The sequence below is a fragment of the Clarias gariepinus genome, chromosome 9 (assembly GCF_024256425.1).
Source record: "Clarias gariepinus isolate MV-2021 ecotype Netherlands chromosome 9, CGAR_prim_01v2, whole genome shotgun sequence".
Classification (NCBI taxonomy): Eukaryota; Metazoa; Chordata; class Actinopteri; order Siluriformes; family Clariidae; genus Clarias; species Clarias gariepinus.
Window position 1 is genome coordinate 37,455,128 of NC_071108.1, and position 13,627 is coordinate 37,468,754.

At 40.2% G+C, this 13,627-nt stretch overlaps 1 protein-coding gene across 3 annotated transcripts in view; it reads left to right on the plus strand.

The window, feature by feature from the left end:
• The window catches only part of c7a (complement component 7a), a 40,097-nt gene that overhangs the window by 9,487 nt on the left and 16,983 nt on the right, over positions 1-13,627 (plus strand). For 2 of the 3 annotated variants that reach the window (XM_053503904.1, XM_053503906.1), the window contains exons 1-5: positions 10,370-10,429; positions 10,537-10,574; positions 11,091-11,178; positions 11,351-11,492; positions 11,691-11,826. In XM_053503904.1, the coding sequence (XP_053359879.1) occupies positions 10,421-10,429; positions 10,537-10,574; positions 11,091-11,178; positions 11,351-11,492; positions 11,691-11,826 (413 nt within the window). In that variant the 5' untranslated portion in view covers positions 10,370-10,420. Of the gene's footprint in view, positions 1-10,369; positions 10,430-10,536; positions 10,575-11,090; positions 11,179-11,350; positions 11,493-11,690; positions 11,827-13,627 lie in introns of those variants that run through there. The other variant, XM_053503905.1, reaches the window with a different exon arrangement.

Consider the following 13,627-nt stretch of genomic DNA (forward strand, 5'->3'; position numbering starts at 1 on the left):
AGGGAAGCAGGGCAGCTGGCAGAGGGTGTCACAACGTTAGTCACCTGGGTGAAAATGCCAGCATTCGGGTTAGAAGCCGACTGTTGTGCAACTGCAGAGGTGGCACCTTTAGCATGGCTAGATAGCGCTGCTTCTCCCATGTTCGAAATGTCTACATTTTGCTCGTCCCGGGTCCTGGTCTTTCTCAAGCCATGCATTATACTTTTCAGATTGAAGCCAAACATTATTAAAGTGACATTTTCCCGGTATTGTTTATTTTTGTTCAGCTGCAACTGAGTTGCCCCAAGCAGAGAACATGTCACGTGATGTAAAAATATTGCAATTTGAAAACCAATATTATCAATTAAACAAATTCAAGTACACGGATATTTTTAAAAAACAAATTTCCAGGACTTTTCCAAAACTTTCTGAGTTTATTCATTTTTCAAAACTTTTCCAGGCCTGGAAATTGCCATTTTAAAATTCCATGACTTTTTCAGCTTTTTCATGACCGTACGAACCCTGACGATGATTATTATTATTCTTTTTATTATTATTATTATTATAATTATTATGTTGTTTTGCTGTTTGGGTTTAGCGTTGATCAAAAAGCCACACACGCAACTCACTTTCACTTTGCATAAGGGAGTGTTTATTGTTTAGTGTATATTTAAAGCGCATAAACACAATAAAACAATAATGTTTTAGGCTAACATATCGTACATCTTTGTAATCTTTTTGCACACACCCGCGGTTGCGTTACAATAATAATAATAATAATAATAATAATAATAAATTCGGAGCACTACTACTACTACTAATAATAATTATAATACGGAACGGAGAAAGCCCAGTTAAATAAGTATCATCATTAAAGGAGAAGAAAATAAAGAATGAATACTTATCAGTATTTACAGTTTGAGCTCGACATGTTTATGAGCTCTGTCACCTGCTGTCAATGGGCGCCTAAGAGACACAACACATTTTCGGCATTTTCGACACACAATACTTCAGACTAAAACATGACTGCCCCCTACAGGTAATGAAGGGCATTTTCACAGCTTGCCGCGCGCATATCGTGAATATGTCAAAAACAACATATCTGCGTTAAATGTGTCGACATCAGAAGAAATATGCATATAAGAATCTTTCCCAGAGAAAATGACATGAATGGCATACATCTGCGCTTCGGGCTTTTTATAATAATAATCATCATGCTTTTTTGGTGTTTGTGTCCAGCATTTAATAATTATTTTACTTATTATTTAACCACAGCATAAATATATTGGCGTGCAAGAACTCACGGGGGCTCACATTCACTTTACAAAAGTCAACGTTTTGATCAAAAGGCTGTTAAACAGTGTGCGGATATGACCAGATTTATCGATGAAAATACAGACAACACCCCAACTGGAAATGCAACAATGCTACTCGCTAAATAAAAGCTGCCGTTTACAACGCGACAGCCCGCTTCGATGTGAGCCGTTTTATTCAAGCCATAATATAATATTAAATATTTTTGCAGTGTAGTTAATTTTTTGTATGCATAATATTTATGCCACAATCTTGACACAATTTTGAAATTTTGCCAGAGCACTGTATGTGCGGCCAGTGTCTGTGCGCTCCCCAGTGTGCGCAACTTGTTTTCTTATATCTATTTTATGTTTTGCTAAAGAAATTAATTTTATTCTCTCTATGTTAATTCATCTTAAAACACCCTATTTGTATAGTGAATTATTGTAAATAAATTCACTATACGTCTCCCCTCACACACACACTACACACACTACACCCTCCACACACACACACACACACTACACACACTACACCCGCCCCCACACACACTACACACACTCCCCCACACACACTACACACACTCCCCCACACACACTACACCCCCCACACACACACACACGCACACACACACGCACACACACACACACACACTACACATCACGCTCATGTAGATAATATTACCAGGATAGCATTCTTTCACCTCAAAAATATTGCCAGGATAAGAAATTTATTGTCGCTAAACGACGCAGAAAAACTAGTTCATGCTTTTATCACCTCTAGGTTGGACTATTGTAATGCCTTACTGTCTGGTTGTTCAGCTAGATGCATAAATAAGCTTCAGCTAGTCCAGAATGCAGCAGCGAGAGTCCTCACCAGAACCAGAAGATATGAGCACATCACCCCTATCTTATCTTCACTCCATTGGCTCCCTGTGAAATTTCACATTGATTTTAAAATACTACTCTTGACATATAAAGCATTAAATGGTCTCGCGCCGCAGTACCTGAGTGAACTGCTAGTGTCTTACGAACCGCCACGCCTACTTCGATCAAAGGATGCAGGCTGCTTGTCAGTACCGCCGCGTATTATGAAAAATACAGCAGGGGGCAGAGCTTTTTCTTACAAAGCCTCAAAGTTATGGAATAGTCTTCCAAATAGTGTTCGGGACTCAGACACAGTCTCAGTGTTTAAGTCCAGGCTAAAAACCTATTTATTTAGCCAAGCATTTTTATAAATAGATTAGCCTTATATGCCGCCCTTACTCACAACGCGAAGGCTGAGGTTCTTTTTAAAGATGTTAAATATGCTCATTGACACTGTGAAACTAAATAAACAGAACAAATATATAACAGACATCATTTACACATTCGATTACACAAAAAACATGCATACAACATTAAACTCAGAAATTAACAAAAATATCTTCACATACCACTTTAGCCTGTTTGTGCACTAAGAGAGGGTTTATCTTAAAGTGCCCCTTTTTTGCTTTTTCAGATATGATCTTTCATTCAGTGTGTCATGTAGCTGTATGTGAACAGAAACTATCTGCAATGTTGTGACGCCTACAGTGCATGATAAATGAAGTTTTTGTCTATTAAAAAAAGAGTTGGCTCACATTCGCCTAAATGAGTTGTTGGCAAATTAGTTGGTCACTAAGTAACATATTTGCATAACGTCCGCCCACATCTGTATCACATTTTACAATTAACGTTACCACACTCTTGTTAACATATGACACTTTTCACTGAGAAACGTCCTGCTCCAGTCGTGCTTGTGAAACAGTTTCTTGTCGATGTGCCACTTCAACCGTTTCATCGTCAGACTCCAGCTTGAATTAATACAGTAAAACCGACGCCATCTTTTCTATGTATTGACGCGTCTCCAGAGCCGTCACACACTGTAGCGGTAGACCAATCATAAATCACCGCGCCATCTGACCAATCACAGCAGTGACGGCTCACGGAAAGGCGGAGTTTAGACAGACTGAATCGTTGAACTGCTTCACACAAGTCGTTTACGAATCATTTAGAAATGGGATAAAATTAAATCTATTTTTGAAGAAAACTAAAGTATTTTTTGACCTTGCATACATGTAAACCTGTTTTAAGAGACTCATTAAGCAATATTAGCAACCTGTAAAATGCCATAATGGGGCAGAAAGTGCCATACAAAATGCAATATGGAAATAAAATAAAACGTACAAAGAAAAATACAAAGTTCCTGTATCTTATTCAAACAAGCGATAACTGAATATAAAAGTATTACAAGTAACATTATAAAATTATACTAATTAAACTAATCAACATTTATTAAATTTAGCAAGTGTTCAAGTACACAAGCACCATCTAGTGGAAATTAAACAATGATGATGATGACGGTGAGGTGATTGTTTGCTTTACATCCCAGATCCCTCGTGCCTAATTTCTGTTTTCATAGTTCGTCCCTGTTTGCACTAAATATACATTCACCTTATATATTGTGCGACTGTGAACATACCTTACTGTTATCTCTCTTCTCTGTCCTTTGAGGACTTTTACTGCTGTTGCTCAATAGTCCAGGACTAGAATTTCCTACAGTTTTGTACCTGAACCTCCAATAATAAACTGGACTCATATGAACTTCTCCACACTCCTGTTATACTGAACTTCCAGCCTCCTAACACACAGTGTTATCCTCATCTGGGTGATACTCGTTCATAGGTCATACTGTGAGTGCAGATCAATCCCTGCTATCCGGAAGGGGAACGAGTATCACCCAGATGAGGATGGGTTCCCTGTTGAGTCTGGTTCTCTCTAGGTTTCTTCCCATCTTCATCTCAGGGGTTTTTTTCTCTCGCACTGTTGGCGTCGGCTTGTTCATCAGAGACGATCTGATCATTTTCATTTACACATATTTTTTCACACATTTCACACTTGTTTCCCTATGTTTTTATTCTGTAATGCTGCCTTGCACCAATGACAATTGGTAAAATTATATAAAAAAATAGAATTGAATTAAATTAAAATAGTGAGAGACAAGAGCCTTGGAGCAGCTAAACACCTGAAGCAAAGTTAATAAAATGTTAAAAGAATATAAAAAGCCCTTTTTATGTAGCCCTAAGCTTGCCTCCCGTCTCTTGAATTTCGATCCAACCCGTAAAAGTGTCAGACTGGTGCTGGTGTAATAGATGAAGATTGCTTTCTCACTAATGTTTTGTCCTTCCCAGTGCAACATGATTCAGAAGGTGGAGTTGATATCGGTCCCTTACGCATTGCATGACACCCACGTTCAAGCTGGGATATCCTTTGTACTGTTGAGAATTCAAGGGAATACAAACCATGCATGCACTCAACACACAGCCCTGCTGAGTCCTCAAAATCATCTCATGGGTTGATCTTGTGGAAGAGAAATACAAGTTCTTGTATCTGTGGCAGTGGGGCATGGTGAGTGTCTCCTGCAGAAGGAGAGAGATGGATAAAGCCAACAGGCAACACATAATGCTTTACACCCATGGCTCATTAGGCAATTTATTAATGTGCGTGTTTCTTTCTGTTGGCAAAAACAGAGAGAGAGAGAGAGAGAGAGAGAGAGATACATGTGACTCCAAGTTTTAAAGTTTCATAGCTGACACAACTGATGCCAGGGCAGACACAGTCAAACATGCAAAAACCTTGTCTGTCAGACCGGTCTCTATTTATCACAGTTTCTCTTGATTGCTTAAACACTATAACCAATCTTTTGAACTAAAATTTCAAAACCATAATCCTATTTTTCAAAAAGCACACCCATTTCCCTAAACTATAAACATTATTCCCCTGTTTTAACATATGAGTCAGATTTGGTGAACTGTTACTGCAAAACTCTACACACACGTCCCTACATTTTTAGTGCTTACACTGATGGTCATTTAGAAAGTACTAGCATTCAATAATGGTAACTTAATTCAGCACAGCTTGAGCTCAATTAGCACACAATTAATCAAGTGGAAACAGTATAGTAAAATTCATCAGAAACTTTGATGGATAGATAAAATGGCCAAAGTTAGCTCATTAAGGTTTGAAACAATGGATCCAAAGAGATGCGAAGGAACAGGTCGAGGAGGAGGAGGTCAAGGAGGAGGACATGGTGAAGGAAGAGGGAAAGGAGGAGAAGGAGAAGAAGGAGGTCTAGAACACCAGGAAGGAGGAGGTGGGTGAGGAGGTTGAGGAAGACGGTGACAAGGAAGGGGAAAAGCAAGGGCAAGGAGACAAGCAGTCTCGGGTGAAATTCGAGCCACTTTAGTTGACCATGTCCTTGTCCATGGTATGACTATGAGAGAGGCTGGGCAACGAGTACAGCCCAATTTGAGTCGCTTCACTGTTGCCTCCATTATCAGAGCCTTTAGGGAGGAAAACAGGTAGGTGAACTTGCAGTAAGACTGCAACTTTTGAGTTACTGAACTCTAATTTCTTGAGTTTCAGTATGTTTCCATTTTTTTCCTGTTAAAAGAATGTGTGACAGTTACAGTAATGAGTGCTTCTAGTTTTGTAGGACACAGAGATGACCACCTGGTGGAGGAAGGTTAAGGCTTTTGTCGGAGGAGCAAGAGAGGGAACTTGTGAACATGGTAATTGCAAATAATGTAATCCGCCTGTGAGAGATTTAAGGGAGAGTGATTGAGGATGATCATCATTTTCGATGGATAAATGTCATCAGCCTCTCCACAATTGACCGCATCCTCCGAAAGAACCAATTCTGGATGAAACCAGTATACTGCTTCCCTTTTAAACGAAACGAGTGGAATATGTTCAGGTATGAGTTTGGATAGTGTATGAAGTATTGTGTTCCTTCACAGTATGGTAGTTTAGGCTGCCATTTGTGCACTCTTAAACTGTGGTTCAGAGTAGCGATTTACTGTGTTACTGTGTTATATGTTTTGCAGAAGATCTTTGAGATTGAAGGACGGCCTGTTCCCCATGAAATTATCTTCGTGAATGAGGCAGGTTTTAACCCGACCAAAAGGAGGAGAAAGGGGAAGAACATAATTGGCCATCGGGCTGTTGTAAATGTCCCTGGTCAGCATGGGGGGAATGTCACTATGTGTGCAGGCATCAGCCACTGAGGGGTACTCGACCACCATGCCATTCTAGAACCCTATAACACTATGCTTCTTTTTGCTTTTCTTGATGGTCTAAGAAAACATATACTGAACAAAAATATAAACGCAACACTTTTGTTTTTGCTCCCATTTTTAATGAGATGAACTCAAAGATCTGAAACGTTTTCTACATAAACAAAATAACCATATCTCTCAAATATTGTTCACAAATCAGTTTGACAGTTTGTGCAGAAATTCTTTGGTTATGCACTCGGATTGTTTCAGCAGCTGTCCGAGTGGCTGGTCTCAGACGATCATGGAGGTGAACATGCTGAATGTGGAAGACCTGGGCTGGTGTAGTTACACGTCGTTTGCGGTGGTGAGGCTGGTTAGATGTACTGCCAAATCCTCTGAAACACCTTTGGAGACGGCTTATGGTAGAGAAATGAACATTCAATTCACGAGCAACAGCTCTGGTGGACATTCCTGCTGTCAGCATGCCAATTGCACGCTCCCTCAAAACTTGTGACATCTGTGGCATTGTGCTGTGTGATTCAACTGAACCTTTCAAAGTGGCCTTTTACAGGTGGCCAGTCTAAGGCACACCTGTGCAATAATCATGCTGTCTAATCAGCATCTTGATATGGCACACCTGTGAGGTGGGATGGATCATCTCGGCAAAGGAGAAGTGCTCACTATCACAGATTTTGACAGATTTTTAAACAATATTTGAAAGATATGGTTATTTTGTGTATGTAGAAAATGTTTCAGATCTTTGAGTTTATCTTATAAAAAAGAAGTGTTGCGTTTATATTTTTGTTCAGTATATGTTCCAGCTGGACTACAGGGAACCAGCACAGTCAGAGCAGCCTCACTACGTAGCTTCCATCACGCTGCTCTGGTTCATGACTGGTTTACCAATAACTCAAGGTTATTGGTAACATCTTTCTGCCTGCATACTCTCTCTTTCTAAACCCGATGGAGAAGTAATTTTCGGCATAGCGGTGGAAAGTGTACGACAGAGAACCTTATGTCTGTGTTCACCTCCTCCAGGCCATGGAAGAAGCCTGCCTAGACATATCAGTAAATGCATGCCAGGGGTGGATCAGGCATGTAATTCAATTAAATTCAATTCAAATCAATTTTATTTATATAGCGCTTTTAACAATGGTCATTGTCTCAAAGCAGCTTCAGAAAAATGAAAGAAATTAATTAAAAATAATAATAATAATAATAAATTGTGTATGTGTGAGAAAAATGTGTTTAGATAATAATGAGATGAATGAATGAAATGTCTCTGATGAACAAGCCAAGGGTGACGGCGACAGTGGCAAGGAAAAACTCCCTGAGATGGTAATAGGGAGAAACCTTGAGAGGAACCAGACTCAACAGGGAACCCATCCTCATCTGGGTGATAACAGATAGAGATGATATAACATCATGTGTGTTGTGCAGGTGAAAGTTCAATATAACAGAAATTCTTTAAATTAACATGAAGTCCAGTTCAGCACAGGGAGTCAGTAGGTGCAGAGGGCAGATGGGGTCTGGATCACTGGGAGCACAGGAGCAGCATGTGTAGCTCCAACCATTATAAAGCAGAATCCAGCTGGAGCTGGTCCTTCTCTGGATGCCTCAGGATCCTCACAGGGTTGGCCTTTATCTACTGAAGCTGGTACAATCTCCAGATGCCTCGGGATGGGTAGAAAAGTACAGAACAGATGGAGAGAATTAGCGTAGTTGCCATTCAGGATAGATGTACTGAAGTATGAAGTTATGGGATGAGTTACGCGTATGCCAGATTAAAGAGATGCGTCTTGAGTCTACTTTTAAACTGGGAAACTGTGTCTGAGCCCCGAACACTGTCTGGAAGGCTATTCCAAAGCGTTGGAGCTAAATATGAAAAAGCCCTACACCCTTTTGTAGATTTTAAAATTCTGGGAATTACCAGAAGTCCAGAGTTTTGTGATTCTAAGGGACGTGGTGGATTATAGCGTATCAGAAGACTGGTTAGGTATGTGGGAGCTAAACCATTTAAAGCCTTGTATGTAAGTAATACTATTTTGTAATTAATTCTAAACTGAACAGGTAGCCAGTGCAGGGATGATAATATTGGGGTTATATGATCATATTTTCTGGATCTGGTGAGAACCCTGGCGGCTGCATTTTGGACTAACTGTAGCTTGTTTATTGAGGATGCAGGACAACCACCTAGTAATGCATTACAATAGTCCAGTCTGGAGGTCATGAATGCATGAACTAGCTTTTCTGCATCAGATACGGATAGGATACTCCTAAGTTTGGCGATATTTCTAAGATGGAAAAAGGCTGTTTTTGTGATATTGGAAATATGATTTTCAAAAGACAAGTTACTGTCTAATATCACGCCCAGGTCTTTTACTGTCGAGCTGGTAGTAACAGTACATCCTTCTAAACGCAGGCTGAATTGTAAAAGCTGTTGTGTGCTGGTTTTTGGGCCGATGAGTAATATCTCTGTCTTATCTGAGTTTAGTAAAAGAAAGTTATTGGTTATAGTATGACTATTGTACCAAGGAGCAAGTGTTTTATCTCTGACTTTTTTTAATCTGATGGGAGCAACAGTGTCTAATGTACTGGTAAAAATAGTGGCAATGCTGCTAGTCACTTCATCTAGATCGTCTGCATTTAGGGGTCTAATAAGTAATTGGGACAGATCCAGCAGATTACTTGTGAATCTGTCTTTAGTAGTCGGATTCATATTTCTAACAAATCGATAACGTGGGGTGGATTCTGCAATGGATTTCTGGGGAAACAGTAATAATACTATACATGATACTACTGATACATGCTGGTATGTGAGTTCAGAGGTAAAGAGAGTGAACTGGAAGAATACCTATTCCTGAGTGCCTGTGCCCGGGTGCCAGTGCTGCTGATAATGATCTCTGCTGACTATGATTGATGTGGGAGTGGGTCTAAAAAAGCAGGCAGGGGATGGCATCATAAATGGGATCTTCTCCCTGAAGGTGAATTGAAGGAGATTCAGAGTCTGTGATTGACTTGAGGCCTGAGGATCTTCATGATGTGACACGTCAGCACCTCAGCACCAAAGGTCTTTAATCTTTAAGATCTTAAAGGTTGCTCTTCTTTGGAACTGGTAAAAAGCATGAAAGCAGAGTCCTGGGGAAGTTATCAAAAAGTTATTAGACTCATCTAGCATAATAATAAAAATTAAAAAAATGTGCCAACTGCCTAAATGTAAGTTTCATGTAAATGTGCTTCCAACCCGTCATTACCCAAACATCTCAAGAACTGTCATGCCTGTGTAGAAACCTGCGAGTGAAAGATCATTTGCCCCAGGGGAAACACTCTTCAGCCAAACCAGGAGCTCCTGAGTCCATCAAGACCCTTCTCTGTGTCCAGGCCAAGGCTTACTGCCACCTGAGTGTCTCGCAGGCTAAACCGAAGCTGCTCAACCATCCCAGGCACAGTTTGCCACTCCCTGCTCCCAACATGCTGGAGTCTCCTGTGGTAAACTGCAGAGCCGATGGACGTTTTCAGACCCTTTCATGTTGTCCACATTTTGTTAATTGTCACACTTATCTTCATCATTATCTTCATCTTCATCTTCATCAATCATTCATCATCATTCTACACACAATCCTTAATAATGACAAAATAGTTTGGAGTTTTTTGTTAATTTAATAAAATAATATAGACTAAAATATCCCATTTAAATTGGAATTTAGTTCCCTTTTTATGACACTTGTGAGGGACACTTGTTGAGCTCTGGTGCATCCATGGAGTTATAGAAGAAGTTAGCTTTGCCTGGTGAATTACATGCAAACCTACAGTACATACCTAACAAACTCCTGGGTTCTTCATAAAACAAGAAAGGAGGAAATGTGACAGAGTGACTCAGATTCAGATTCTCTAATTCTCAAGAACTGTCTGGAAATAATAAATTACCCCCAACTCCCAGCCTGAGGAATGTTCTTCTGTGGAGGAGGAACCTCTTCCCGCTCATGAACATACACGCACATGCCACCACACGCACAGACACACACACACGCACGCACACGCACAGACAAACAGACGGATTTCTGCAGCACCATGAACACAGTAGGTAGCAGCTTTGTAGTTATAACTGCATTTTTAGCACAGATGTGTGCAGATGTTTTAATCTACTCTCAGTTTCACTTTTTCTCTAAAGTGTGAGTTTTTCTCAGTTTTGCAGCTGTGTGTTGTTTCTGTTCATCCTGCGACTGTAAGTACAGCACCCTTCTTTCTCTAACCTCTAACTCTGATTGGCTGAGAGCAGCTTATCAGGTGTTAATGTTTAACCAGATGTATGGTGTGTGTTGAGAGTGTGTTACTGAATTCAACACAGAACCATGAAAGAAATCATATAACAGTATAAATACCAGTCTGAAAACAGGATCCCTGTGTGTGTATTTAGATAAAACACTCCTGGAGCTGAACTTTTAAACTCTCACACGCCTGAATAAGTCGCAGTGGAGTTAATAGCATATTCTTAAAACATAGGGCGGGGCAACATGGGGAAGTGCTCTAATTTGCATCTTCATACAGTCTGGGTTTCTTTTTCTGATACCTCAAATATTTATTTATTTACAAAGAATTTTTTTTTGTGTTTCCCAAGTTAATCCTAATATTTCCTTGGGTAAAATATTAATATTTAATAAAAAAATCATAATAAATTAAAATTAAATAATGTTGTTAAGTAAGAAAACAAATTGTTTATTAGTTTGTATATTTGTTTAAGGTTTTCAGTCAGATCAGATGCACCGATAAACTGCGTTTGGGCTTCATGGTCCCTCTGGTCCCCCTGCAACCCCTGCACAAAAACACAGGTGGCACTATAGAGCCCTTTACTTTACTTACAGTGTGCTGTTTGAATATAATTTTCTAACCAGATGAAGAAATGGTCTGCAGTAATTCTGATTATTTAAAGTCAAAGAAAAAGAATCAATAAATTCAAGAAACTTTATTTCTTTTTTTAAAAATCAGTTTTGTGTGTTTCAGACTCAGATCCGCTCTGTCGCAGTTTATCCCCAGTTCGGTGGGTATTCATGTTCAGGGCCCTCACTGCGCACACAAAACTGTGAAACAACTCAAGGTTGTCCCCTAGAGGAGGGATGTGGAAGTCGCTTCCGCTGTCAATCTGGTAAATAATAATAAAAGTACAGTGGAACCTTGGATTGCGAGCACAATTCGATTCAATTTGGAAGCGTGCTTGTATATCAAAACTCGCAATCCAAGATTTTACTGTAATAATAATAATAATAATAATAATAATAATAATAAAAGTAATAATAATAATAATGAGAACTACATAAATGTGTGTGTGTGTGTGCACACTCAGGGCAATGTGTCAGTCAGAGTTTGGTGTGTAATGGTGATCAAGACTGTCAGGATGGATCAGACGAATGGAGATGTGAGAGTCAGCATGTGTGTAACCTACAGATACCTCCACCAAAGATAGAAGCCTCTGGACGCGGGTAAAACGCACACGCACACACACACACACACACACACACACACACAGTTTGGCAGACAGCTTAACTTGCCTTTCACTTGTGTGTTTTAAACAGTTTTCTTTATTGAGCTGATTACACTTGCTGACGAGTTTGAATAAATTTAGTCCAACACAAAACACTCCTTGCCTGGTATCTGTGTGCAAACCACTTAACATCAGGAAGCATATGACACTAACGGTTATCTGCGGGGAATATAAGGAGAGTCTCGGCAGCAGGCAAAAGAAAGGTTGTACTTTCAACGAGGTTGTAAGGTTGTACAATGTTTTAAAGACATTCTATATCCTGTTTAAATGTGTTGTGCTGCACATGCTACGTACATGTTAACTCTTTTTGCTTAGTTTAAGTATTAGTTTGAGCCGGGTCCAGTACAATGTGCCATCCTCTGTAGCTGGTGGCTTGCTTAACGGAATAGGCAACGTGTATAAGCCTTCCAATTGCACGCACAAGCGGTTACCAGGAAGAAAATCTTTTAAGGCATTCTGGGAATAATCCCTGTTTAAAAATACTTTTTTTTTTTTAATCCTGAGAGTGGATCACAACGTCAGATCCAGGGTCAGCCAAGTCGAATGGTTAATGTGCTGCCACTGGTTTTGTGGGTTTTAACATAAACTGCAGTCCGGTCAGCCATGAACTGCATACAAGACTACTGACTGAGATGGACCTTGTGGCTTGGTCAGCTGAGTTGTTGGCGGTGGGAGCATTACCTCCACTGTTCTGGGGTGCTTGACTTTCTCATTTGCTGTACCCAGTTATGCACATAAAATCTTTATACCTATATTTGTTGTGAATGTAACCTAGAACTACTTTACTGTCTTAATAGAGAGGCAGAGAATTAAACTTGATGTCAATCTTACTAATTCAATTCAATTCAATTTTATTTGTATAGCGCTTTTAGCAATTTTCATTGCCGCAAAGCAGCTTTACACAATCAAAAGAATTATTTAAGTTTGTATGAAATGTGAATTTGTATGAATCAAAATGGTCAGTTTGTCCCTGGTGAACAAGCCGAGGGCGACAGTGGCAAGGAAAAACTCCCTGAGATGGTAATAGGAAGAAACCTTGAGAGGAACCAGACTCAACAGGAAACCCATCCTCATCTGGGTGAAACAGAAAGCAGTAAATGATCTGCATTTATACAGTGTGTAGGGTGGGAGGCAGTTCAGCTATAATAGCTGATGTTAATTGATGTTAATATGGAGTCCAGGTAGTTATTGAAGACCCAGGTAGACTTGTAAGAAGTTCCAGTCCTGAACTATCGAACTGTCAAGTCCCCAGAGAAACAGTTGCCAACACCAGTCAAGGCCAGAACCATTTTCTAGGTAGAGAGAATCATTCCCAGACACCAGACGCATCCCAGAGAGACACACGGGGCATCCATGTGACGAGATCTTCAGCCAGAAGCGGGGCACCAGGATGGGTCAGACAGGTCCGGAGGGCAGAGGGAGTCTGGATCACTGGCAGCTCAGGAACGACATGTGTAGCTCGACAGAGAGAGAGAAAGAGTGAAAGGGGGAGACAGGAGGAGAGAGGAAAGAGAAAGAGGGGGGGAAGAGAAGAAGAGGAGAGATGGCAGTTAGGTATGGTCACAGTCACACAATGTATAATGTGAATGTATATTAACTGTAGAGTGCAAGCAGAGACTCCGGCAGGACTAACTATGACATCATAACTAAAAGGGAGGAGCCAGAAGGAAACACAAACATGAGGGGAAACTGAGATGTAAAGCAACCAATCACCTCACCGTCAGCAAACCTGAGTGATC